General features: G+C 46.6%; 3 protein-coding genes across 3 annotated transcripts; 1 reads left to right on the forward strand and 2 right to left on the reverse strand.

Annotated features, from left to right (window-relative positions):
* The first annotated feature begins 2300 nt into the window (after nt 1-2300).
* Nucleotides 2301-3037, forward strand: H1-5 (H1.5 linker histone, cluster member). The gene has a single exon (XM_058732745.1). It carries the CDS (start codon nt 2346-2348, stop codon nt 3024-3026), a length of 681 nt encoding a protein of 226 aa, XP_058588728.1. The 5' UTR covers nt 2301-2345; the 3' UTR covers nt 3027-3037.
* Nucleotides 3038-3468: 431 nt separating this feature from the next.
* Nucleotides 3469-3926, reverse strand: LOC131513626 (histone H2A type 1-E). The gene has a single exon (XM_058732750.1). It carries the CDS (start codon nt 3906-3908, stop codon nt 3516-3518), a length of 393 nt encoding a protein of 130 aa, XP_058588733.1. The 5' UTR covers nt 3909-3926; the 3' UTR covers nt 3469-3515.
* Nucleotides 3927-8411: 4485 nt separating this feature from the next.
* Nucleotides 8412-21401, reverse strand: LOC131513629 (histone H2B type 1-K). Its single transcript, XM_058732752.1, has 2 exons — nt 20941-21401; nt 8412-10472 (listed from the first exon to the last, which is right to left on the reverse strand). Exon 1 carries the CDS (start codon nt 21342-21344, stop codon nt 20964-20966), a length of 381 nt encoding a protein of 126 aa, XP_058588735.1. The 5' UTR covers nt 21345-21401; the 3' UTR covers nt 8412-10472; nt 20941-20963.
* Between the last annotated feature and the right edge of the window lie 96 nt (nt 21402-21497).

Below are 21497 nucleotides of genomic sequence, written 5' to 3' on the forward strand. Positions count from 1 at the left end.
TATTTGGGGTTTGCCCTTCCGGAGAGGCTGACATCCCAGCTACAGGCTCCTAAAACTTTTTGGAATGTCGGGGAATTGACAAGAAAGACCGTTCTGAAAAAAAGAAAAAAAAGAAAAGAAAAGAAAAAAGAAAAGAAAAAAGAAAAAGGCCATTCTGACCTGCGGGCCAGAGTCCTCTTATAGAGGAGTTTAGAAATTCTTTAGTGGCTCTTAGTTTTAGAGACTACTTGATGTTATCTCTTACAAGCTTCAGAGATTGATTTCTCCTCACCCTTTCTAGGATTTTTCCCATCATAATAGAGCTGAGGACATATATTGCTTACAGAGCTTGTGGTCCAGGTTCAAACCTTAAAACTGCCAATGACTAGCCATATAACTTCTGGTAGGTTACTCATCCTTGCCCTGGGTCTCTGTATAGATGTAAACTGTGGCAAACAAGACTGTAGAGCAATCTTAGATTACTTCCTGGCACTTAGTGAATGCTCAGTGAATGTTAGCCCTTGTTAATTATGCCTCTCTTAAGCATAGAGGTTTGGGTTTCCCCCACCCTAGATCTTCTGAAAGCTTTGTGGCTGAAGTGGTGGAAAACGCTTGCTTAAAACATTTTTGTTAATATCCCTTCTTTAGTTCTTGACGTGCATGGTTCTGAAAAAAGGCAGGCTTGTAGCAATATCCCATAATCTGTGTCTGTGTGGATGAGTCCAAAACATAGCAAAATGGCCAGATAGCAAATATTCTGGCCTTTTCAGGCCAAATATTGTCTCCGGCTTTTTTTTTTTTTTTTTCTTAACACAATTAAAAAGTCTAAAAAGCACTCTTAACTTGAGAGCAACAGAAAACGACACTGTCCGGATTTGGCCTTAAGTTGGCTACAGGTTCAACTCCAGGAGCTCTTTGGGGAGAAATACGTTGGCAACTTTAAACTTCCCTAAAGTTTGTCACAGGGAAGAACTAGGTGAGTGTTGATTGCAGTAGAGATTCTAATCATTAGACCTCCCTTCTCATCAGGCCAGTCACAAAATCCTATCCATTCCCCACCTCACCCTCCTCCCAAACAAAGAAGCAAACATATCCTCCCTCCGTTCCAACCTCAAGGTTACTGCCTCATTTCTCTTGGATGCTAATGTATTCCTGAATTCTTCTGAACCTTTATAACTTGCAGTCCCTCAATTCCCACCCTTCTCATAGTTGATAGTCAACAATTTCTCTGAAATACAGGTCTGCCTTTGCTCAAACACACAAAAATGCCCACATTGATGTCTCCTGGCTGCTTACAGAAGAGGGTATTCCTGACAGTGTACTTTATTAAATGTTGACGGAGATATGGGGTTTGAATGAGAGCACTGAGAAGAGCCCCTAGGAAACCTGACAAAGTCCCATGTCATCTACACAGTCTGTACTTTTGAGGACTACTGGAACCCCTTGAATATTTTCAGCAGGTTTGAGTTTTTCCTAAAGCACATTATCCAGACAAGGCAATTTTTGTACTTATTATCATGGATTTGCTTAATACTAAAGGGAGAAAGGATGTCGATAAAACACACACACACACACACACACACACACACACACACACTCAGTTTAAGTTTGAATTTGAATCCAGGTCATTGGATCCTGAAGCCAAAGTCATTCTTCTTCCTCCCGCTGCAAGGTAGACGTCATTCTGGCTACTGAACATCTCCAAGCTGCAAAAGACATTCTCTAGAGATATTGTCACCTGCAAAATCGTAGGAAGCAGAACTGGTTTTGAAAGTGGGGTGTGTGGGGTGTATGTGGTGAATTTGGGGCTGCAGGCAACTGTCTCGCTGCCCCTGTGTTACTTGCTACAGTTGGAAACAAAGTTTATGTCCAAACCAAGGAAACCTTGGTCTTCCTCTAGCAAAAAATCAAAGGCCGAACCTAGGGACAAAGCTTTTGAAAAAATCTCCACTTGATAGTTCGTAGAAACTTATTGCAACTTGCAACAAACTAGCACAATGCCTTAAACCCAGTGGATATACGTGAAAAGCTGAAAAGATTTTTTAAAATATCTTTCATCTGTTGCGCACGACTCATGAAAACACAAGCCAGCATGTGAACCTGGAGGCTGCTTTCCTCCTTTACAGCTTCAAAGCGTCAAATTCTGTACAATTATTTTCAGCATTTAATCAAATTTGGGGGGCTAACAAACACAGTTCTGGAGTCCAACCGCGAAGGGCGGCTGCCTGAGGGCAGTGGATTGGACGCTCCACCAATCACAGAGCGCCACCGGCTTATATAAGCGCCTGGCCGGAGTCGGGCGGCATTGCACGACTTGCTCTTTGGATTTTGAGTCTCTCTTCCTCTCGCAGTTCCTGCCTCTGGCCATGTCGGAAACCGCGCCTGCCGAGACGGCTGCCCCGGCGCCGGTGGAGAAGTCACCTGCCAAGAAGAAGGCGACCAAGAAAGCTGCGGGCGGTGGCGCGGCGAAACGCAAGGCCACCGGCCCCCCGGTGTCAGAGCTGATCACCAAGGCGGTCGCCGCCTCCAAGGAGCGCAACGGCCTCTCCCTGGCCGCGCTCAAGAAGGCGCTGGCGGCCGCCGGCTACGACGTGGAGAAGAACAACAGCCGCATCAAGCTGGGCCTCAAGAGCCTGGTGAGCAAGGGCACCCTGGTGCAGACCAAGGGCACCGGCGCCTCGGGCTCGTTCAAGCTCAACAAGAAGGCGGCCTCCGGGGAGGCCAAGCCTAAAGCCAAAAAGGCGGGCGCGGCGAAGGCCAAGAAGCCCTCCGGGGCCACCCCCAAGAAGCCAAAGAAGGCTGCGGGAGCCAAGAAGGCGGTGAAGAAAACTCCGAAGAAGGCGAAGAAGCCCGCGGCTGCCGGGGTCAAGAAGGTGGCCAAGAGCCCCAAGAAGGCCAAGGCCGCCGCCAAGCCCAAGAAGGCGGCGAAGAGCCCAGCCAAGCCCAAGGCTGTGAAGCCGAAGGCGGCCAAGCCCAAAGCCGCCAAGCCCAAGGCAGCGAAGCCCAAGGCTGCCAAGGCGAAGAAAGCGGCCCCGAAAAAGAAGTAGGAAGTTGGCCTTTGAGAAGGCAGCAAAACCCCAAAGGCTCTTTTCAGAGCCACCCAGAGATTTCTGAAAACAGCTGTACGCTCAGGTCGAACCCTTAATCTTGTCTTGAACAATTGCGTCAGTCAACACTGCGCGTTAAGTTAAAAACCCTGCATCTGCTCCCCCTTCCCCTTATCAGTTTTTCTCTCGATTCCACTTGCAAAGAACGTATTTGGGCTGAATTTCATTCAGCCCCTTGTGTGGATTACTTACGACTTTGATGGTTTTTTTAAAAATCCCGCGCAACATCCCTAATTGGTTCTTTTCCTGCGTTATTCTTGCAGGCAGGAGGATCTTGATTGGTACACGTATTGAAACGCAGATGGGCTGGGCTTTTAAAAGGTTCAGTGGCACATTATTAGGTAGACCCTAAACTACTGTCCCAGCTCTTTCCCAGAAATAGTGAGTGGCTCTGAAAAGAGCCTTTGTTTGCAAGTTGCTAGGGAGACCTTATTTGCCCTTGGCCTTGTGGTGGCTCTCGGTCTTCTTGGGCAGCAGCACGGCCTGGATGTTGGGCAGGACGCCGCCCTGCGCGATGGTGACGCGGCCCAGCAGCTTGTTGAGCTCCTCGTCGTTGCGGATGGCCAGCTGCAGGTGGCGCGGGATGATGCGCGTCTTCTTGTTGTCGCGGGCCGCGTTGCCCGCCAGCTCCAGGATCTCGGCCGTCAGGTACTCCAGCACGGCCGCCAGGTACACCGGCGCGCCGGCCCCGACCCGCTCGGCGTAGTTGCCCTTGCGGAGCAGGCGGTGCACGCGCCCCACCGGGAACTGCAGCCCGGCCCGCGACGAGCGCGTCTTGGCCTTGGCGCGAGCCTTGCCGCCCTGCTTCCCGCGTCCAGACATAACGACAGGAAACAATTAACCAAGGACTAGAATGTGGGTGGGTAGGATGGGACACAGCTTCACTACTTCTAGTCCTCACGCGGCGCCAAAATAAAGCTGTCCCATTGGCTAAAATTCCAGTCTTATTTCAGCCAATGGAATCCTGGCTTTTCAAATACACTTATTTTGATTGGATACAACCACATGACGCCCTCTAGAATTTACCACCAATTAGACACCCGGTTTGTTTAATTTTCTTCGCGTGAGAAGCTGTGCATAAAGAGAACCTAGAGACCCTCAGTTTTTCTCCAGCCTTTCGGCTTGGGGGGCGGGGGTGGTTCCTGTGCTCCGTGACAAGACCAGTCAAGGCTAACAAGTTGTGAACAGAGGCACGTAGAGCCCCCTATTCATTTTCTCTCTTATTCTCAAGCCCTTCAGCAACTACTCCCGGCCCTGCCTGAGCCAGCCAAGTCCGCTCCCGCCCCGAAGGAGGGCTCCAAGGAGGCGGTGACCGAGGCGCCGAAGGACGGCAAGAGGCGCAAGCGCAGCCGCCGGGAGATCGCGCCCCCCGCCCCCGCCCCGTGTACGTGTACAAGGTGCCTCCAAGGTAGGGGTCAGACGCCCCCACAGGCTTCCTTTCACAGCCATCTACGCTTTCCAAAAACACTAGTGCCCATTTTATCCCGATTTAGAGGTAGGCAAATGCAATTTTTAATCTGAAGGCTTTGGTCCGTGCTTCTTAATTTGTGCAAAAGCTACATTTTGGCCTCGTGTTTCCAATAAGATCTAAAGTTGTTGTTGTTGTTGTTTTTATTATTCTCACAAACATCAGACACCCCAAAATCATTTTATTGTGACTATTTCACTTAACATCTAAATTCTCACACCAAGAATCACTCGTTCGGTTAATTAGTGAGAAAATTTTAAATTACGACGAGAAGAAAGAATATCTTTCAGCTTCTAGTGAAAATCTTAACTGGCTGAACATCTATTTCTCTCCCCTTACGGAATACCACCGTTTATCAGTATCTCCGCTGTCCCCCCTCCCCCTTCCCGTTGGATGGCTCTGAATCACATAAATTGGTTTAAAGGAAACTTACCAAGTCACAGTCCCTTTAACATTCTTTACGGTCAATGCTGAGTACGTACCTTTCTGCTACCTCTCATTGTAGGCCTACGTTTTCACCAAGTAACCTAAATGGTGTTGGGATAAAGATGGGGACAGAGAGGAAAATGAGAACCTAAATTAATCACCTCCGTTCACCCTTTAAGGATGAGGATTGCTAATCCAGGCACTACTTTCAGACTTGAATTTTTCTAGGGGTCACTTTTTGCACGTTTTCCTGGGTATACCTTCCAAGGTACACCTCACTCCACCCCATTTTTCCTAGTGAAGTTCCAGAAAGGTGCATACTGAGCCTGCCTCGGTTTATCTCACATTGTAATGCCCTCTTTTCTGGAACCCATGTCTGTTCGTTGTGATTTTCAGGTAGGCAACTCCCATTTTATGGCAACATACATATTTTATGAGAAATAGTTATATTTTTCCAGAATAACAAAATTCAGGAAGAAGAGTGGAACTGTGTTTACATGTTGTAAATATCTTTAATTTCTGGCTTAATAGAAGACAGCTAGATTCATGTACAGTGTTTCTGCAGTCAATCTATTGCAATATGATTGTCAAATGAAAATGAGAGTGGAAAAGTTAAGTAACTTTCAGTATGACACAAATAAATTTAGTCTCACACACCCACCAGAAGGGTCTCAGAGACCCCCATGTGTCCCCAGATCATATTTTGAGAATCACTGCCTTTAGGACAAGAAGACATTTCATTTGTTTATTTCATAACCATCCTGTTGGCGGTAGCATTGGGGATACCCTTGGCAGGAGCTGATACACAGAATAATTTGAGAAGGCCTTGTGAATCAGTCTGCATTCCCAATGATGGCTGTCATTAAAATGAAATCCGCTCTCCTGAAATGAAATTTCAGTGAATAAAAAGGCAGGGAGCTCTTTTTTGAGCCTTGATCTACAGCGTTTTCATTTTTTTCTTAACTAGGCTCCACGCCCAGTGCGGGCGGGGCTTGAACTCCTGACCCTGAGATTGAGTCACATGCTGTACCAACTGAGTGAGCCAGGTGCCAGTTTGTTTAATTTTAATTCTCCAATTAGCACAGTTTAAACATGATTCTTTCATACTTTCTTGCCTCCCCTCTCTTTTTACTGTTACTGTTAGTCCGGACATCTAAGATCGGCCTTACTTTCAGTCAGTAATGTCTTGGACGCATTAACTCAAAACTTGTAATCACTACCTCTTCCAGGGCTTCTGGTGAATAAAGAGAGACCAAAATCTCCACTCTAGGGCTTACGTTGGGTAGTTAGTTCTCTGTGACCACTGGTGCACCTGCCTGACTCCAGAGCCTCAAGAACACTTCAGTGGCAGATGCTGTTTTCAAAGGCCAAGTGCATATTACACTTTTCTCTGACAGTCCTTTATCTCGGTCCAGAATAATTTTTTTTTTTTTTTAACTCTAACTCACTTTTCTTCCTGAGCTAATTGCTTCATTCTTCTCTGCCAATATAAGACATCACCTTATCAAGGTTAATTTACCAGATTTGGGGTCTCAATCTAAATAAAGAGTTTCAAAAAACAATATAATTACAAATTTTAGAAAAGACACAATGGACTCCTATCCAGGTATGTGTTAAAATACTCATGGGGCGCCTGGGTGCTCAGATGGTTGAGCGTCGGACTTTCACTCAGGTCATGATCTCACGGTCTGAGTTCGAGCACGTGCCGACAGCTCAGAACCCGGAGCCCGCTTCGGATTCCGTGTCTCCCTCTCTCTCTGCCCCTCCCCTGCCCGTGCTCTGTCTCTCTGGCTCTCAAAAATAAATAAACATAGAAAAACTTTTGTATAGAATACTCCTAATAAATTAGTAATTTTATTTTATTTATTTAATTTTTTTTTTAACGTTTATTTATTTTTGAGACAGAGAGAGACAGAGCATGAACGGGGGAGGGTCAGAGAGAGAGGGAGACACAGAATCTGAAACAGGCTCCAGGCTCCGAGCGGTCAGCACAGAGCCTGACGCGGGGCTCGAACTCACGGGCCGCGAGATCACGACCTGAGCCGAAGTCGGCCGCTTAACCGACTGAGCCACCCAGGCGCCCCTAAATTAGCAATTTTAATATTCCACCTTGAACTTCTGAAAGAATTAATAGAGTCCACAGCATGAATATGAGGATGCCGTCCGTGTGCCCTCTTTGCACGTGTAGCCCCAAATGGTTCTCCCAGTCATCATCAGCCGCGTGCCACTTCTTTGAAAAGCATACGAAGTTTTAATTTTTCTAACATTCTTACCCCAAGAGAGTACTAAAAAAATAAGGGGTCAGCGATTGTCCAGTTTCTGATTATTCCATTAATTCCAGTAAATACAATATAAATGAAAAAATATAAAAATGTGTTACGTATAATTTTGTTTCAGGGTGTGTACGTATATATGTATGTGTATAGTGTATTTGGGCTTACAGAATATATAGCTAAGATGTCAGGATTGCATCTATCTGTATTTTCCATCTCACTGCTGTTCCGTGCTGGGAGCATGAAATAATCAAAAACCAGATAGCCAATGCTTTTGAATGTTTTGGAATCCCCTTGGAGTAAAAGCGTTGGAGAAATTAACATAGAATTTATTTTAGCGTGTGTATAAATAATACATTTATGTATGTGACATACATGAACAAATACATATATACATATACATGTACACACACTCATGGTATAATTATTTTAGTTGCACGCAGTATTAAGTTTCAGTTGCTTGGAGACAAATATAAGTAATTGTATTTGGCCAAATACAAATGTATTAACACTTGCAGGATACCTTAACGTTCTATTACTTTATTTTCAAGATGTGAGTTTAAAATGTTGGTGGTGGAATTAAATTAAAAAGCTACAGAACAATCACGTTAATATCAAGAATTATCAAGAATTATTTTTTAATTTTGTTTAATGTTTACTTATTTTTGAGATTAAGAGAGAGACAGAGTGTGAGCAGGGGAGGGGCAGAGAGAGAGGGAGACTCAGAATCCAAAGCAGGCTCCAGGCTCTGAGCTGTCAGCACAGAGCCCGACGCGGGTCTTGAACTCGGGAACAATGAGATGGTGACCTGAGCCAAGTCGGACTCTTTTTTTTTTTTTTTTTTAATTTTTTTTTTTAACGTTTTTTCATTTATTTTTGAGACAGAGAGAGGCAGAGCATGAACGGCGGAGGGGCAGAGAGAGAGGGAGACTCAGAATCCAAAGCAGGCTCCAGGCTCTGAGCCGTCAGCCCAGAGCCGGACGCGGGGCTCGAACTCACGGACCGCGAGATCGTGACCTGAGCTGAAGTCGGCAGCTTAACCGACTGAGCCACCCAGGCGCCCCGCCAAGTCGGACTCTTAACCAACTGAGCCACCCAGGTGCCCCAAGAATTAATTTTAAAAATCCAGTGTTACATCTGTTACATCTACCCCTCAAATTTGAGTGCAAGAATTTTTTATAGTTCCATGTTCTCAAAATACATTCACAAGAACCAACTGGTAAAAAACACTAGTATGTTTGGATTAGAACATGTTTTAGGTACAACTCCATATTCACATCATATGCACATATTTCTAATATTAATTGGGGTGTACTTCATATTTGTTTTTTTCATACACAAGTGCAGGAACTTTCAAAAGCTACCATTATTGAACATTTTTGTGCAACACCCGAATATTTGCATGAAAAGTCCATGCCTATATTCTCAATTTTTTGTTCTGTATTATTTTCACAATTAAAGCAGATGTGATATAAAGTCGTTTTGTTTTTTTTAATGTTTATTCTGAGAGAGCATGCACGCATGAGTGGGGGAGGGGCAGAGAGAGAAAGAGAATCTCAAGCAGGTTCCACGCTGAGCACAGAGCCCTTACACAGGGCCCCATCTCACAAACTGTGAGACCATGATCTGAGCCCAAATCAAGAGTCAGATACTTAACCAACTGAGCCACCCAGGCACCCCAAAAATCATTTAAAAAAATTAAAACACACTCAAAAAACACTTACTGGTGGATATTTTTCTTCATTCTAAGCATCTCAGGAAATCTCTGGGAATTATTTTGTCTCTTATGTTTTGTTCCAGTGCATTAAAATTTTTCTTTTAAAGTCACCACTAGTATAAAATTCAGAAATCTGCAATTATAAGTCATCTAGCAAAGGTATTATAATATGGTTTCCAAAAAGATGTCTGAAGCTATTCAACTTTGAATGTGAGGTCTCGGGCAAAGATTCAGACTAGCTTCTCTTTTCACTCATCTCAAGGCCATCGCCTTTGAGAGACTTCTCATGGCTGGTCAGTCATTTATTTCTTGGCATATTCCAAATTAATCATATTAAATTGTCTCTATATTTTCATAGGCAATTTGAACAGATGGGAAATTTTGCCTCAAGTGATCAATCGGCAGAATAGTATTTTTTTTTCTGTCCTTGAGTGACAAGCTTATAAATACACAAGAAGTACGTCCACAACTTCTATGTTACTTTATCTTTGACTTTTTGTTTTTATTTTTTTATCATTTAAAAAAAAGGTTTTTCTTTTCACATTTATGTTTGAGAGACAGAGAGAGACAGCATGAGCGGGGGAGGGGCAGAGAGAGAGGGCGACACAGAATCCGAAGCGGGCTCCAGGCTCTGAGCTGTCGGCACAGAGCCCGACGTGGGGCTGCAACCCACGAATCCCAAGATCGTGACCGGAGCCGAAGTCGGACACTCAACCGACTGAGTCAGCCAGGCGCCCCTCAAAGTCCACAGTTTACATCAGGTTCACTCTCAGTGGATAATGGTATGTATCCATCATTAGGGCATCACACAGTGTTTTCACTGCCCTCAAAATCCTCTGTGCTCCCTCCACATACTCATCCCTTCCCTCCCCTCAGCCCCTGGAAACCAGTGATCGTTTTACTATCTTTATAATTTTACCTTTTCCGTAACGCTGTGTTGGCTTCTTTCACTCCGTAATAAGCATTTTAGGTCCCTGCGCGTCTTTTCCCGGCTCGTTAGCTCATTTCCTTTTAGCGCTGAGTGATAGCGTTGTCTGGCTGCACCGGTTTGCTCATCCGGTCACTTACCAAAGGACGTCTCGGTTGCTTCCAAGTTTTGCCAGTTCTGAATAAAGCTGCTACATGCGCCTGAGTGCAGGTTTTGTGTGACATGTTTTCAACTCCTTTGGGTAAATACCAAAGAAGGCGATTGCAGGATTATGTGGAAAGCGTATGTATGGTTTTGTAAGAATTGACCAAACTCTCTTCCGGGATGGAAGACCCTTTTCCATTTTGCACTCCCGCCAGCAGCGACCGACGGTTCACCTTGCTCCACGTCCTCGTCAGCATTTGGTGTTCTCAGCGTTCCAGATTTTGACCTTTCTAATTGCTGTGTGGTGGTGTTATCTTTGCCTTTTATTTTTTTAAGTTTTTATTTCTTTTTTGCCGGAGTCCAGCTCCAGCAGGTCCAGGGGCTCCCGAAGGATGAACGACGTCGGCGAAAAAGTGAAAATAAAACAAAACTAAAATAGAGATAAAAATAAAAAACTAAAATAAAAATGGACACAGACAACAGCAGTGTGTTGAACTGGCCCATTTTTTGTAGTGAACGTGGCATTATGTTTGCTAGTGATTTCCTTGTAGCATACATCATCTAACATTACCTAATTTTGAAAATGTTCCTATGTATAAAGGGCCTTTAAGAAATAACATGGTGATTTTCCCCTAACTTTCCCACATACCCTTTGAGTATAGATTAATTTCTTACATTATTCCATTATGCATCTGCGTTTATCTATAATCTACAAAGCATTTGCTTTGCTGTTCTCGTGAAAGGCCCTCCTTTTCTCAACACCTCAAGTGGAACAGTTACAGGGACATGACCTCCTAACCACATGAGGCCAGAAGAACAATGTGTCTGCCTCGGTCCGAGGTGCCAGAAAGGGGCCGAAAAAGCCTTAGAAACCCATGCCTCATACATTCTCAGAGAGACAATGCACCTAGGAACCAATGAACCGACTAGGTTCAGTCATCATCTGGAATGCCTCCGGGGGGGGGGGGGGGGGGCAGGTGGGCCTAGGGGTTGAAGTCACCTGTGCCCAGAGATACACTCTTTAGTTGCCGGAGTGGGGCTTTAAATCCATATGTCTCTCCTTTACAGGCCCTCTTTGCCGGCAAACGTATGAGGCTATCCTTCCTGTAAGAAGAGGAGTCTCCATAGGGAATGGCGAGGGCTAAACGTAAGGCCCCGCAATTTCTTGCAGAACCTTATTTTCTTCCCTAATGGTTCTTCTCCCAGGGGGCCTGCCGAGGGCAATTCCCCGACAGACAATACCCCAGGTAGTTTTAAGGCCAAATCACCTAAAAGCAGGAGTACAGGAAGCTTCGCTGTCGGTGGGGCCGCCCTGCAGTCACCAATCCGTCCACAACCCGGGCCCTGCCACTCAGGCTGGGTTAGCCTGGCTTCCAGCAATTTATTTTGAGAGAGAGAGAGAGAGAGTCCCAAGCAAGCTCTGTGCTATCAATCAGCACAGAGTCCAGCTCGGGGCTCAAACTAACAAACCATGAGATCATGAGCTGAAATCAAGAGTCAGACATTTAAGCAACTGTACCACCCGGGTGCCCCTAATTTTTTTATAGTGGTGGTAATCTATAACGTTACTTCATTGTTAACTACTTTCATGAGAAGTTTACTCTAGTTTTCAAATAATCAAAAATAATTTCTTTTTTGAGAGAGTGCAAGCAAGGGAGGGGCAGACAGAGAGGGAGCACAGAGCCTGATACGGGGCTCGATCTCCCAACCACAAAATCACGACCTGAACGCTCGACCAACTGAGCCACCCAGGTGCCCCTCAGATGTTTGTTGTTTTTTTTTTTTTAAAGTTCTGCAAAGTTTCCCAGGCTTGTGTGTAAATCTGTTATTCTACTGACTTTATACCGCTTGAAAAGGCTCTAAAATTTAATCTCTCCTCTTATGGGTTCCTTTATGCAAAATTCACTGATGTTATATAGGAAAATTTTCCTCTGCTTCTGGATCTTAACGATAATGTTCCTAACAATCTTATCAAAAGACAGAAGGCCTTTGATTTTGTTGAGATGTGTTTGATGGACTAAGGTGAAGCCACAGCACAAAGAAACCTGGAGCAGAGAGATACATTATTGATGACGCCCTGCATGCCGGAGGGAAACTTAAAGATCGTCTTGTTAAACCCTCCTCTAATTTACAGTTGAGCAGTCGGAAACGAGACAGGTCAAATGGCAAGCCCTCTAGCACACCAGAACTCAGTTCTGTGGGATTCCTTTCCAGTGCCTGTGATGTGTGCGTGTGTGCGTGCGTGCGTGCACACTCAAACGATTCAGGAAAAGCAGGAGCTGGAGAGGAAAGAAAGCATGACTCATCCATCCGGCATATATTTACCGTTATATGCCAGGGATTACGCCCACAAATGACATGGATTGTAACACACATTTACTTTTATAAATTAGTAATTTTATTATAAAAGACAAGTATGCTTTTAATTAGTAACATAGAGGCAAAAACCTTTAAGATGTCATAAGAAGAGGTAAATAGGAAACAGGGCATATGTTGTTCAGTAGAGATCGTAGGGGCGAAAGAGTCCAGAGCTATTCTTGCACTAAGTATATGAGATGCTAGATATTTGGAACTCACGCACACCAGACTCGTGTCAGTCGGTAATCATGAGGCCTGAAGTCAGCCCCACTTTGGGGACACCAGGGGTCTGGGAACAAAAATAAAGCCTGTGGCTGTTGAGCAGACTCCTGGGGGAGCTTCCGTGGGGCCAGGCGCCGGCCCTGCATCTGCCCCTCAGGCTGATGCTCGGAGAGAACAGATAGACGAGAGTCACACCCACTTGAATCAGGTAGCTGGCTCGGCCCACTCGAACACCGAACCTCTCTCTTCCCCTCTGCTTCTTGCTGGGTTTCTAACTGGTTTAAGTAAGGCACTGTGGTGAGAGCGCTGAAACGCAGTCTGAGTCTTTCTGTGCCGTGCCCTCCGCGGGAGATCGCCGGGACCTCGAGGTAATTTCTCGCCTGATACCAGTGAGGCTGCCGGGTCCTAGCCACGGAGGAGGGTCATTGGGAGGGAGGCGGCGAGAAGGAACGTGCGGGAGCATTCCGGGCAGAGGGAGAGGTAGTGCGAAGGCCAGAGGGGTCAGGGAGGCTGGGGCAGAGGAGGCCAGCTGGACACTGGGGATGGGAGGCCCGAGGCAGCCCTGGGCCGGAGCACCTGACCCCTCAGAGACCAGGGTAAGGGCTCGGAAGTGTTGAAGCTGATCTGACGAAGTCCCAGGGATCTCTGGGCTGCTGGGGGGATGCAGGGGCTAGGGGCTGGGAGCATTCAGCAGGTGGAAGCTGTTCAGTGGCCAGGACAGAGGAGGTGGGGCGTGGAATAGGATGGTGGAGGGGGCAGAGTGAGGGACTCGGCATCTGCTTCCGTTCATCCCTCAGTCACGCGGAGGGTGCCTTCCTCCCCAGTCTTCTCCCTCTGCACGCTTCCGCCGGAGTGAACCTCTCTAAAATGTCACTTGCCTCGTTAATAACGCTTTTCACAATAATGCTTCTTTCTGCACAAATGAATCCAGACTAGTTAACCTTGGGACCGTGTGGCTTGAGCCCTGAATGCTGGGGTTTGCTTTGAAGAATTTGCCCATTCTGTTCCACCTCCCTTAGAACACACCATACCAGATCATGATTCGGGAATCAGATATATCACGTATAAAGCTCCTTCTGTTGTTGTATATCATGATCTGTGTCCTTTAGGACAGTGACCGTGTTTTTGCTTTTGTTTTTTTAAGTTTATTTATTTATTTTGAGAGAGAGCATGCAAGCAGGGGAGAGGCAGAGAGGGAGCGAATCCCAAGCAGGCTCCACACTGTCAGCGCAGAGACTGACACGGGGCTCAAACTCACACACTGAGAGACCATGCCCTGAGCTGAAGTCAAGAGTCAGGTGCTTAACCGACTGAGCCAGCCAGACACCCCTGATGGTGTTTTTGTTTTTTTTTCATCACCTGCTTCTCCAAGGACACAGTAATTGATCCCCTTTCTCCAAAGGGGGACCTCTTTCTCTCTTCAGTTCTCTTTGCCCCCCAAAGACACACACATTGATTTTCATTTCTTTCCTTCTAGGCTTGTACAACACGTCTGTGAGAAGGACAAGAAAACAAAGTCAACTCTGAGGTTTGGGGATCGCTGTCCCAGCACCAGCAGCTCCCATGTGCCTCGTCTTTCCCAGAGCGTGTTCTCACTCCATGTCTATTATGCTTCCAGCAAGGCGGGGGGGGGGGGGGGGGGGGGGGGTGTCCCTCAGCGTCTCTACAGAGAGACGACTTGCTGACCTATCGGGTGCATACGTATCAGGTGGCCAGGGGAGGGAGGCTTCTGAGGCATCTGCAATGAGGTGACTGCTGTAAAGGTCAACCCAGGAGGCGGCTGTGGGGAGTCCATTCCCTCCGGGGTCACCGTGCCTCTGCGCCACATTTCGAAGAGAGCTGAGTTCCCCTATGTTCTTAGGGTCGAGGGTACACAGAGGAGCTCCGGTATCACAGTGGGCCCCGCACAGGTGGCCCCCCTCCTGTGTTTCAGTGTCCCGCTTGTTTATTCTCTTCCGGCTGAAGCTGAATGTCAGTGTCAGTGCTGCTGCCTTCGTTCAAAGCCGGCGGGCTGGCGCACCCACAGACAAAGCTGTCTACCTCGTCTCACGCTTGTGCTTACTCCCATGTCCAGGGTCAGCTTCTGGGAACCATTCGGCTAGACACGTGGACCTTCTGGCTTACCCAGGGCTGACGCCTCTCCAGGTCTTCTGCGAACGGATCTATCAGCACTGCCGACTGTTTCTGGGGGTACCCCAGCATCTCGGAAGCCTCCCAGCAGCTCTCTCCTTTAACATTGCCATGCTGTAGCCTGTGCAATCAAAGTCACCAGGGTCTGCATTCCCGCAGAGCAGTAGTGGCCCTTAGGGAGCATGCCAGGAACGAGGCAGACCGGATTGGGGCTGTCCCAGTGACTGGGGGGAGGTGCACCCCTGACAGGAGCGGACGGGCTGCTGCGTGTCCTGTGAAGAACGGAGTCAGGGGACACGCGACTTCCAAGTGTCTCCGGGTAAATCTGAAGGTGCGGGACCTGTTGTGGATCAAGCCCAGAACCCAGAAGCACGAGGTCTTTGCCCACGTGTTTGTGTGTAGTTTAGGGGACACTGAAGTTTCCAACAAATCCGGATTGTGTTTTGTGCCTTTCACATGCTCATGTCCCCCAAGAATCATTGGTGTTTACAAAAAGAAAAAAAAAAGTCGCCTCACTGAGAGTTAAGTCTCTTTTCAGTGTTTGAACACCCGAGTCAACCCTACAGGGTCTTTGTGGCTCCAGGATGATTCTACACAGGTTCTGTGAGGACTGTTGTGTCAACCTGACAGGGCCGTGCACTACCCAGATACTGGGTCAGACATTATTCTGGGTATTTCTGTCAAGGGGGTTTTGGATGACAGCGACATTTAAATTGGTAGACTTAAGGGGCTCCTGGGTGACTCAGTCGGTTAAGCATCCGACTTCGGCTCAGGTCATGACCTCGTGGTTCATGCGTTTGAGCTCAGCGTCCAGCTCTGTGCTGACAGCTCGGAGCCCAGAGCCTGCTTCAGATTCTGTGTCTCCCTCTCTCTCTCTCTCTCTCTCTCTGCCCCTCCCCTGCTAACACTCTGTCTCTCAAAAATGAATAATAAACCATTAGAAAATTTAAAAATAAATTGGTAAACTTAATTTGTAAACAGATTGTTCTCCCTGATGTGGGTGGGCCACATCCAATCAGCTGAAATCAGAAAAAGGAACAAAAAGGCTGTCCCTCCCTTGACTAAGAACTACTCATGTCTGGCTGCTTTTGAGCTGGGATATTGGCTTCTTCCTGCCTTTGGACTCAGACTGAAACATGGGCTCTGCCTGGGTGTCAAACCTGCGGGTCTTCAGGCTGGAACAGCATGGCCTCCCTGGGTCTCCCAGTGCCTGACTCACCCAGCAGCTCTCGGGCCTTGTCAGCCTCCCCAGTCACAGGAGCCGGGTCCTTGTAAGAAACGTCTTAATATATATACACATCCATCCTACTGGTTTCACTGCTCACCGGTACAGGTGCAAATACTCAACTACTTCTCTATGTGTTTCTGTGTAGGACGCAAGCATTCATGTTGAAGTCATCTCCTTTATTGTTAAAATAACTGTCTCTTATTTCATTTTTATATAATAGTTACACTGTTTCATGACCTTTAGAAATTATGCATGCGTTTAAGTGTTATTACCTAAGAATTTAACTTTAGGCTGGAAAAAGGGGCCACTAAAAAAGATATAAAAGGGGGGCCCGGGGAATGACACACATGAGAACCACTGCCTTTCATAAATGCAGTCCAGGAAATGTAACCTGTTTATTAAGATACACGAGCCCAGACCTCACAGCGTGTGCATAAGCGCGGGTCACGGCTCCTTCCTCTCCTCCCCCTGGCCTCATAAGCCCTGGCCTGGAGCCTCTGCCCTGGTGCCTTGAAATTTAAAGGTTCTCCCCAGGGGTGGCTCAGTCCGTTAAGTGTCCGACTTTGGCTCAGGTCGTGATCTCATGGTTCGTGAGTTCAAGCCCCGTATGTTTGGGGCTCTCTGCTCTCAGCACAGAGCCTGCTTCTGTCCCCTCTTTCTGCCCCTCCCCTGCTCACATTCTCTTCCTCAAAAACAAATAAATATCTATACATATGAGGTTCTCCCCAAATTAATATCCTTGGGATTCCAGAGTTCCCTTACAGCTTTTCATAATTTCTCCCTCAAAATGATGTAAGCACAGCCCGTTGGCTGAGGCACTTATTGGTTCTTCTTTCTGTCACTGGGATTCTTGCACACCTGCAGGGGTGGGGTCCTCGTCCCTTAGTCTACCCGACCCCCTTCCTAGTACTTGTCAGGCCCTCAGTCAACTCGTTTAAGCTGAAGCAGTCCTAGTCAGTCGTGATGCCAGGAATACTTACACGTATGTTCAACGCTGTAGGAGTTGAGAGAAAGTTCTTAACCCTATTCAAGTCTGGAAAATAATTTCCTTGTGCGTTTTGTTAACTTGTTTTGTGTTTTAATACCGCATGTCTGCTTTTCTCGTGAAACCTCCCAAGAGGCCAAATAGGTCACAACATCAGAAAAGGCGAGCTTCTGAAACAGAAGCTCAATAGAAGTTGAAAGCAATTAGGAAGCAGCCGGGGCACCTGGGTGGCTCAGTCGGTTGAACGTCTGACTTGGTTTCCGCTCAGGTCATGATCTCGCTGTTCGTGGGATCCAGCCTCGAGTGGGGCTCTGAGATGACAGTGCGGAGCCTGCTTGGGATTCTCTCTCTCTCTCTCTCTCTCTGCCCTTTCCCCGCTTGCATGCTCTTTCTTTCTCTCTCTAAATAAATAAATAAATAAATGTAAAAAAAATAAATAAGCCTTAAAAGAAAAGGTATTAGGAAGCAGATAAACGAGCCATCTGCAGAAACAATACACATTTAAAGTGGTTTGGACAGTTGTGGGTGAGGAGATGCTTCCATATCCAGGAACCTAACAGGTGTCTAAGGGAAGTTGTGGTCAAATTAATGTCATGTGCCCAATACAATGTCCTGAGGGCTGGTAAACTGCATGAAATCTAGGAAGGAGTGAGAAAAAAAAAAAAAAAAAAGGGTTAAGCTCTTGTCAGTACATTTTGTTCAACCTGGAAGGAAGTTTTCAATGAAGAAAACATGAATTTCTCTAGGCTGGACAAAGGCCATTTTCAGGTAATGTAACTTGGGGAAAAGCCTGTCCTTTAGGCTAAGATTTTCTCATCTGTTTTTTATGTTCCAATTTGTCCCTTTGTGCTCCAGAAGTTGTTCTTTAGAGGAAAAAAATGAAAAAAAAGTATTACTTGGGTCACATCATGTGGATTACTGAAGATACCAGCCAGTCTGGTGTAAGACAGTGAAGTGACATTCAAATTGGGATGAGCTCAAGTCAATTTCCCCAAGACTGATCAGCAGTGCCATAAATTAATCAAGATACTTTGAACAACAAAGGGTTAGATGCCTGGATCACCAAAGTGTAAATAACCCACAAAATCTAGCATTGGGTTCTTTATTTTTCTCTCCTTGCAGGAATTTCAAGTTTCTAAATGTTGAAGTGCAATGGCCCCGATGTGTGAACCCTGTACAGAGGGACCACAAACGCCTTCTGCGTGCTCCTATCCATTCTGCGCAGATTTCAGAATCCTCCTTCCCGGGTTCTTCAAAACATCTTTCCTGCTGACAGGTGCAAGTCATATCTACCTATTCCTATACCTGTACTTGTACCTATGCCATCCACACCCATCTCTACACACACACATTCCCCAGGCCAAGGATCTATGTGGTAGATAACTTAATCCCTCTAAATCCTCTCATTTCCTCCCCTGGATTTTATCTGCCGATTCCCTCATGCTGTAAAACAGAAATACCAGAATTTACCGCCAATTATCTGCACTAATGGATTAACGGACAGGACCAAAGGCATATGTAGTCTGAAAGTAGTGATGAAAATAACCAAATATATGGTAAATTTACTGTCATCAACTATCTTTTTTTCATTTTTTTTCATGTTTACTTATTTTTGAGAGAGAGAGCGCGTGAGTGGGGGAGGCCCAGACAGGGTGACACAGAATCTGAAGCCCAGTGTTAGGGCTCACACCCATGAACCACAAGATCATGACCTGAGCCAAAGTCGGACGCTTAACCAACCAAGCCACCCAGGCGCCCCTGTCATCAACTGTCTTGAACGGCGATGGAAGGAGAAATGATACACAGACTTAAAAATATTTCTTTTCTAACAGAATTGAGGAAGGGATATACACACATACATACACATGAATACATAAAACATATACAAAACACACACACACACATGCACACATACACACATGTATAGGTCAGTCAGAGACCTGTCCCAAAGATTTTGAGAAGCTGAGTAGACAGAAAAGTTTACAGGAGCTGGAGGTGGGTTCTGGCTGAATTGTAGCCCACATCTTGAGTTTTCTGAATTCATGGGCCTTTTTAATAGCCTGTCAGTCTTTTTCTCCTACACCCTCAAAGAAACTAATTCTATCTACAGAAACCCTGTACTGTATTTACTTCTCATTTATAAGGTTTCCTCTAGGACATTTGAGATGATGGGACTTTGATTTTTATGCAAGATTCTTTCCCTATTATATTTTTCAGTATAGCATTTGCTACATAAAGGGAGTATGTGTAACATACATCTTAAGTGTAAAACAAGTTGTATCAAACACCCATGATGAACTTCTAGCACTAAATCTGGAATGTTGATAACAAGTTATTTACCTCAGTCACTGAGGTGTGCACTTCCTGATTTTTAAAAACTCACACATGGAGCTCTTAGTTTTTTGAATCCTACACTTACACGTGCTTCTATAGAAGCTTAAATAATAAGGTATTTTCGAGTTCTATAGAGTGCTATCATGTATGAACCTCCTGAGATTTAGGTTTCTGAAATTTAACCAAGCACTGCTGTGTATCTTAATCTTTTTCCTGCTATGTGGACTCCTAGCGAGTGAATGTACCGCAATATATTTGTTTAGTCTTTTTGGCCATGAGTATGTGGCCGCATCTACTATTTTGCCACTAAGAATGGAGCCCGCCGCTCCACTCTTGTGTCTCCTGTTCAATGTGTGCAGAATATTCTCACCCAGACACCTGTGGGTGGAACTGAGTCACTGGAGTACTGACATTGGACAAAGGGCATTATCAAAAAGTTCAGCAGGGGCGCCTGGGTGGCGCAGTCGGTTAAGCGTCCGACTTCAGCCAGGTCACGATCTCTCGGTCCGTGAGTTCGAGCCCCGCGTCAGGCTCTGGGCTGATGGCTCGGAGCCTGGAGCCTGTTTCCGATTCTGTGTCTCCCTCTTTCTTTGCCCCTCCCCCGTTCATGCTCTGTCTCTCTCTGTCCCAAAAATAAATAAAAAACGTTGAAAAAAAAATTTTAAAAAATTAAAAAAAAAAAAAAAAGTTCAGCAAACCCGACTCAAATGTAGAAGTGTTTCCACAACACACACCCCCCCCCCCCGCCAAGACCAAAATATTTTTAAATATGCCATTCCTCAGGCTTAAAGCGGAGAGAAGGGTTTGTACTCCCTGAATCGGGGGTGAAGGAACAGCCTTCTCTGACTTTTCTCATTTTCTTTCCAAACGTCTTCCCATAGAAACAGGAAATGCAAGGCGCACAGAGAGAAAGAAAACATGGGATGGATTCTCCGACAGGAAAGGCAGGGAACAGAACCCAATCCCTCCCCTAAAGAGGAATTTCACTCAGAGAAACGAGGGAGTGAGTCCAGCAGCGGTTCCTCACGCCAAACCACACGGCCCAGAATCACCCCAGTGAGGACAGACTACCACCGGGCAGCCGGCGGTAAAGTTTAAACTCCGCGCGCTGCGCCCTGGTTGGCTGCCCAGACCAACGTGGCCACCGATGAACGGGGATCTTCCATTTCCTTCTGCTGCCTTTCTAACTTGCGAGTGGCGAATCCAAACCAGGCGGAGCAGAGCTGGCACCATCCCCAAAAGAAACAGTAGTGAATAAAAGGATGTGTGCGCGTCTCAGCGCGTGCCCAGGGCTTCGCTGTAAGGTGCGCCTGAGAGCTAAGGACAGAGCTTTGTGGTCATGGAACTTCCTGCCAGGCTGACGTGTTCAAAGCTAACCAGGTTTTGTTTGAGACAAAGGGTGCTTTCTTTCAGTAGGCTTGTCTGATCACGAATGTGATCCTTCCTGACCGAAACCCATAGAAATACGTCTCTGGAGTTATTTCAACTTGCTGTACACTGTAATTTCTAGCGAGACGAAAACACGGGACTCAGATACGGTTTCTTTACAGAAAACAAAGACCCAGTGTAAATAAGTGCCAGTTCCCTTTAGAAGACTGAGTGGCTCTGAAAAGAGCCTTTGGGGTGTGGACCGAGCCTTACCGATTGCTCTGCAGCCGGCGGGCTCACTTTGCGCTGGTGTACTTGGTGACGGCCTTGGTGCCCTCGGACACGGCGTGCTTGGCCAGCTCCCCGGGCAGCAGCAGGCGCACGGCCGTCTGGATCTCCCGGGACGTGATGGTCGAGCGCTTGTTGTAATGCGCCAGGCGCGACGCCTCGCCCGCGATGCGCTCGAAGATGTCGTTCACGAACGAGTTCATGATGCCCATGGCCTTGGACGAGATGCCGGTGTCGGGGTGCACCTGCTTCAGCACCTTGTACACGTACACCGAGTAGCTCTCCTTGCGGCTGCGCTTGCGCTTCTTGCCGTCCTTCTTCTGCGCCTTGGTCACCGCCTTCTTCGAGCCCTTCTTCGGGGCCGGGGCGGACTTGGCTGGCTCAGGCATGGCCGGGAATCACTGTTAAAGGACTTGAAAACAGAAAGAAGGAGTACGAGGCTCTAAGTGTCCTTTTTAATCCACAGCTTCTTAAACAAAGGAGGCACTGGACGAAATCCTGTAGCTAATTGGCGAGTTCTGCAAACGTCACGTATTAATTTC

Source organism: Neofelis nebulosa, chromosome 6, assembly GCF_028018385.1.
Source record: "Neofelis nebulosa isolate mNeoNeb1 chromosome 6, mNeoNeb1.pri, whole genome shotgun sequence".
Taxonomy (NCBI): domain Eukaryota; kingdom Metazoa; phylum Chordata; class Mammalia; order Carnivora; family Felidae; genus Neofelis; species Neofelis nebulosa.

What these genes read in the sequence shown, in the direction of transcription:
- LOC131513629 (XM_058732752.1), bottom strand. Translation starts at nt 21,344, where the DNA reads ATGCCTGAGCCAGCCAAGTCCGCCCCGGCCCCGAAGAAGGGCTCGAAG.
- LOC131513626 (XM_058732750.1), bottom strand. Translation starts at nt 3,908, where the DNA reads ATGTCTGGACGCGGGAAGCAGGGCGGCAAGGCTCGCGCCAAGGCCAAG.
- H1-5 (XM_058732745.1), top strand. Translation starts at nt 2,346, where the DNA reads ATGTCGGAAACCGCGCCTGCCGAGACGGCTGCCCCGGCGCCGGTGGAG.